The sequence below is a fragment of the Solanum lycopersicum genome, chromosome 3 (assembly GCF_036512215.1).
Source record: "Solanum lycopersicum chromosome 3, SLM_r2.1".
In the NCBI taxonomy this organism is placed as follows: Eukaryota; Viridiplantae; Streptophyta; class Magnoliopsida; order Solanales; family Solanaceae; genus Solanum; species Solanum lycopersicum.
Genome location: NC_090802.1, coordinates 50854911 through 50856760, shown reverse-complemented (window position 1 = coordinate 50856760; position 1850 = coordinate 50854911). Strand labels below are relative to the sequence as shown.

Here is a 1850-nt window from a genome sequence, read left to right as displayed (position 1 = left end):
ATAATAACTATATTTTTAAGTAGAAATTAAATCAGCATTAATACCCACCTATTATATTAAAAAAATATTTTTCGATCACGAAATTGTTATCTTTTAGTGCTGGAATCTTAATTATTCTGTTTACTATAAATTATGCATAACGATAATGACAATCAAGATCATCACGCATTGTATCAATCTCTCTTTTTCTCTTCATAGCTTAAGTTTCTCCAATGAGTAGTGTTAATGGAGTTTGAGTGATAATCAAGTACATAGTTGTCTATGAAGGATAATATCTCGTTATGAACTAGCTTTTGGGGTTGAGTTAGGCCCAAGTGTCATATGTCTTTAAATCAATTTTTGTTTGCGATTAAATGTATCTAGAAAACTGTAAACATTCTATGTAAATTTATCCGGAAAAAGTATAAAATGAATTAGTGGCTACAACAATGTGAATAAAAACAACTTTCCATTTATTGAATTGACATGTCCAAAAAGGTAAAGATACATGAAATTCTGAACAAGAGGTCCATCGAGCAGATAATAATTTTTCAATCAACAAGTGTAACCAGTAGGATAATTCTTTCCACAGACGTTGAGAAGAATGTTTAGAGAGATTGGTATGTCCAAATGAATTCCCAGAATATCTGCTTTTATGGCTGTGCACAAGCAAACCGCGGCCTCTAGGTCCACCAGTCCCCCAATCAAACTGCAGCATGACGAAGTTGGAGTAGTCCCGATAATTACACCCACCAAATCATTAAGTATATTAGTACATGCCCCAAATTTCAAAATATCAGTTGAACAGTCTGCACTTACAAGAGCAAAGAAGAGGAGATTAAGTGATAAGAAAAGGGTAATAGAGGCCTGATTTTTGGAAGCCATGTCAACAAGCTAAGGTTAGGCCTAATTAATCACGCAGTTTAATTGATGATTGAATTCATGTGCTAGTAACGATGGCTATTTATGCTAGTTGAATATTGCCTATTTGTAATGCATGGCTTTTAAAATATTTAGGATTTGATTTAATTAATACTTGGTGTCTTAATTACATATTTCCTGCACATGCTACATCTATTATAGAAGACTTGCATGTAATTAGTGTTTATATATTTAATTACAAATTCCAGTTATACATATACATTCTTTTTTTAATTCAAGCCATCCACTCACGTTTTCATTTAACGCTTTAGCTTCTGCCCATGGACAAGATCCCTTTTGTCCGTCACATTTCTTACTAAACTTAATTCCCAAGCTTTCTGCAATTATACATTTTTTTTTACCACGTTTTAATGTCAACATATAATTTGCATGATATTTCGAGGTTTGATTTGCTAGTTTCCGCATGACACCTAATTAATTTATCATCCGAACTAAATTTATAGTTGCTGCGATTCTTTTTCTCTATTATCTTCACTAATATATTCTCCTTGTATACATGCATTTAAATATACTTGAATTAAGGGTTTTATATATAGAAACAATCTATCTAACTTCAAGGTTGTTAAGTTTTTGGGGAGGTTTTCATTTGATTTCTTTTAGCTTTATTTTTATTTGACACGAAGTTTATGAAAGTAAGAAAAAGAACTTCTGAATTAAATAGTTAAAAATTAACAATATGTCTGTATCAAAATGTCAGTTCAAAATTAAGATTAATGAGTTGTTGAAAAAAAGAAAAAGAAAGAAGTCATTCTTTTTTAAACAAATTAAATAGGAAAGTAGGTCAAACAAATTGAAATGATATATATTTCCCCTTTCAAAAGTCCTTATTCTAAAATTGAGGAGTAAGGTTTGACCAAGATTTTCAGCAAAAGGTGTTTTATTGAAACAAAACAATTTTATGAAAAGCACTTATATGAAATACATATACG

The 1850-nt window shown here is 30.4% G+C and overlaps 1 protein-coding gene across 1 annotated transcript; it reads right to left on the bottom strand.

Moving 5' to 3' along the window:
• Window positions 1-431: 431 nt before the first annotated feature.
• Window positions 432-922, bottom strand: LOC101263986 (14 kDa proline-rich protein DC2.15-like). Its single transcript, XM_004235369.3, has one exon. The coding sequence runs from the start codon at window positions 862-864 to the stop codon at window positions 535-537; it is 330 nt and encodes a 109-aa protein (XP_004235417.1). The 5' UTR covers window positions 865-922; the 3' UTR covers window positions 432-534.
• Window positions 923-1850: the final 928 nt, after the last annotated feature.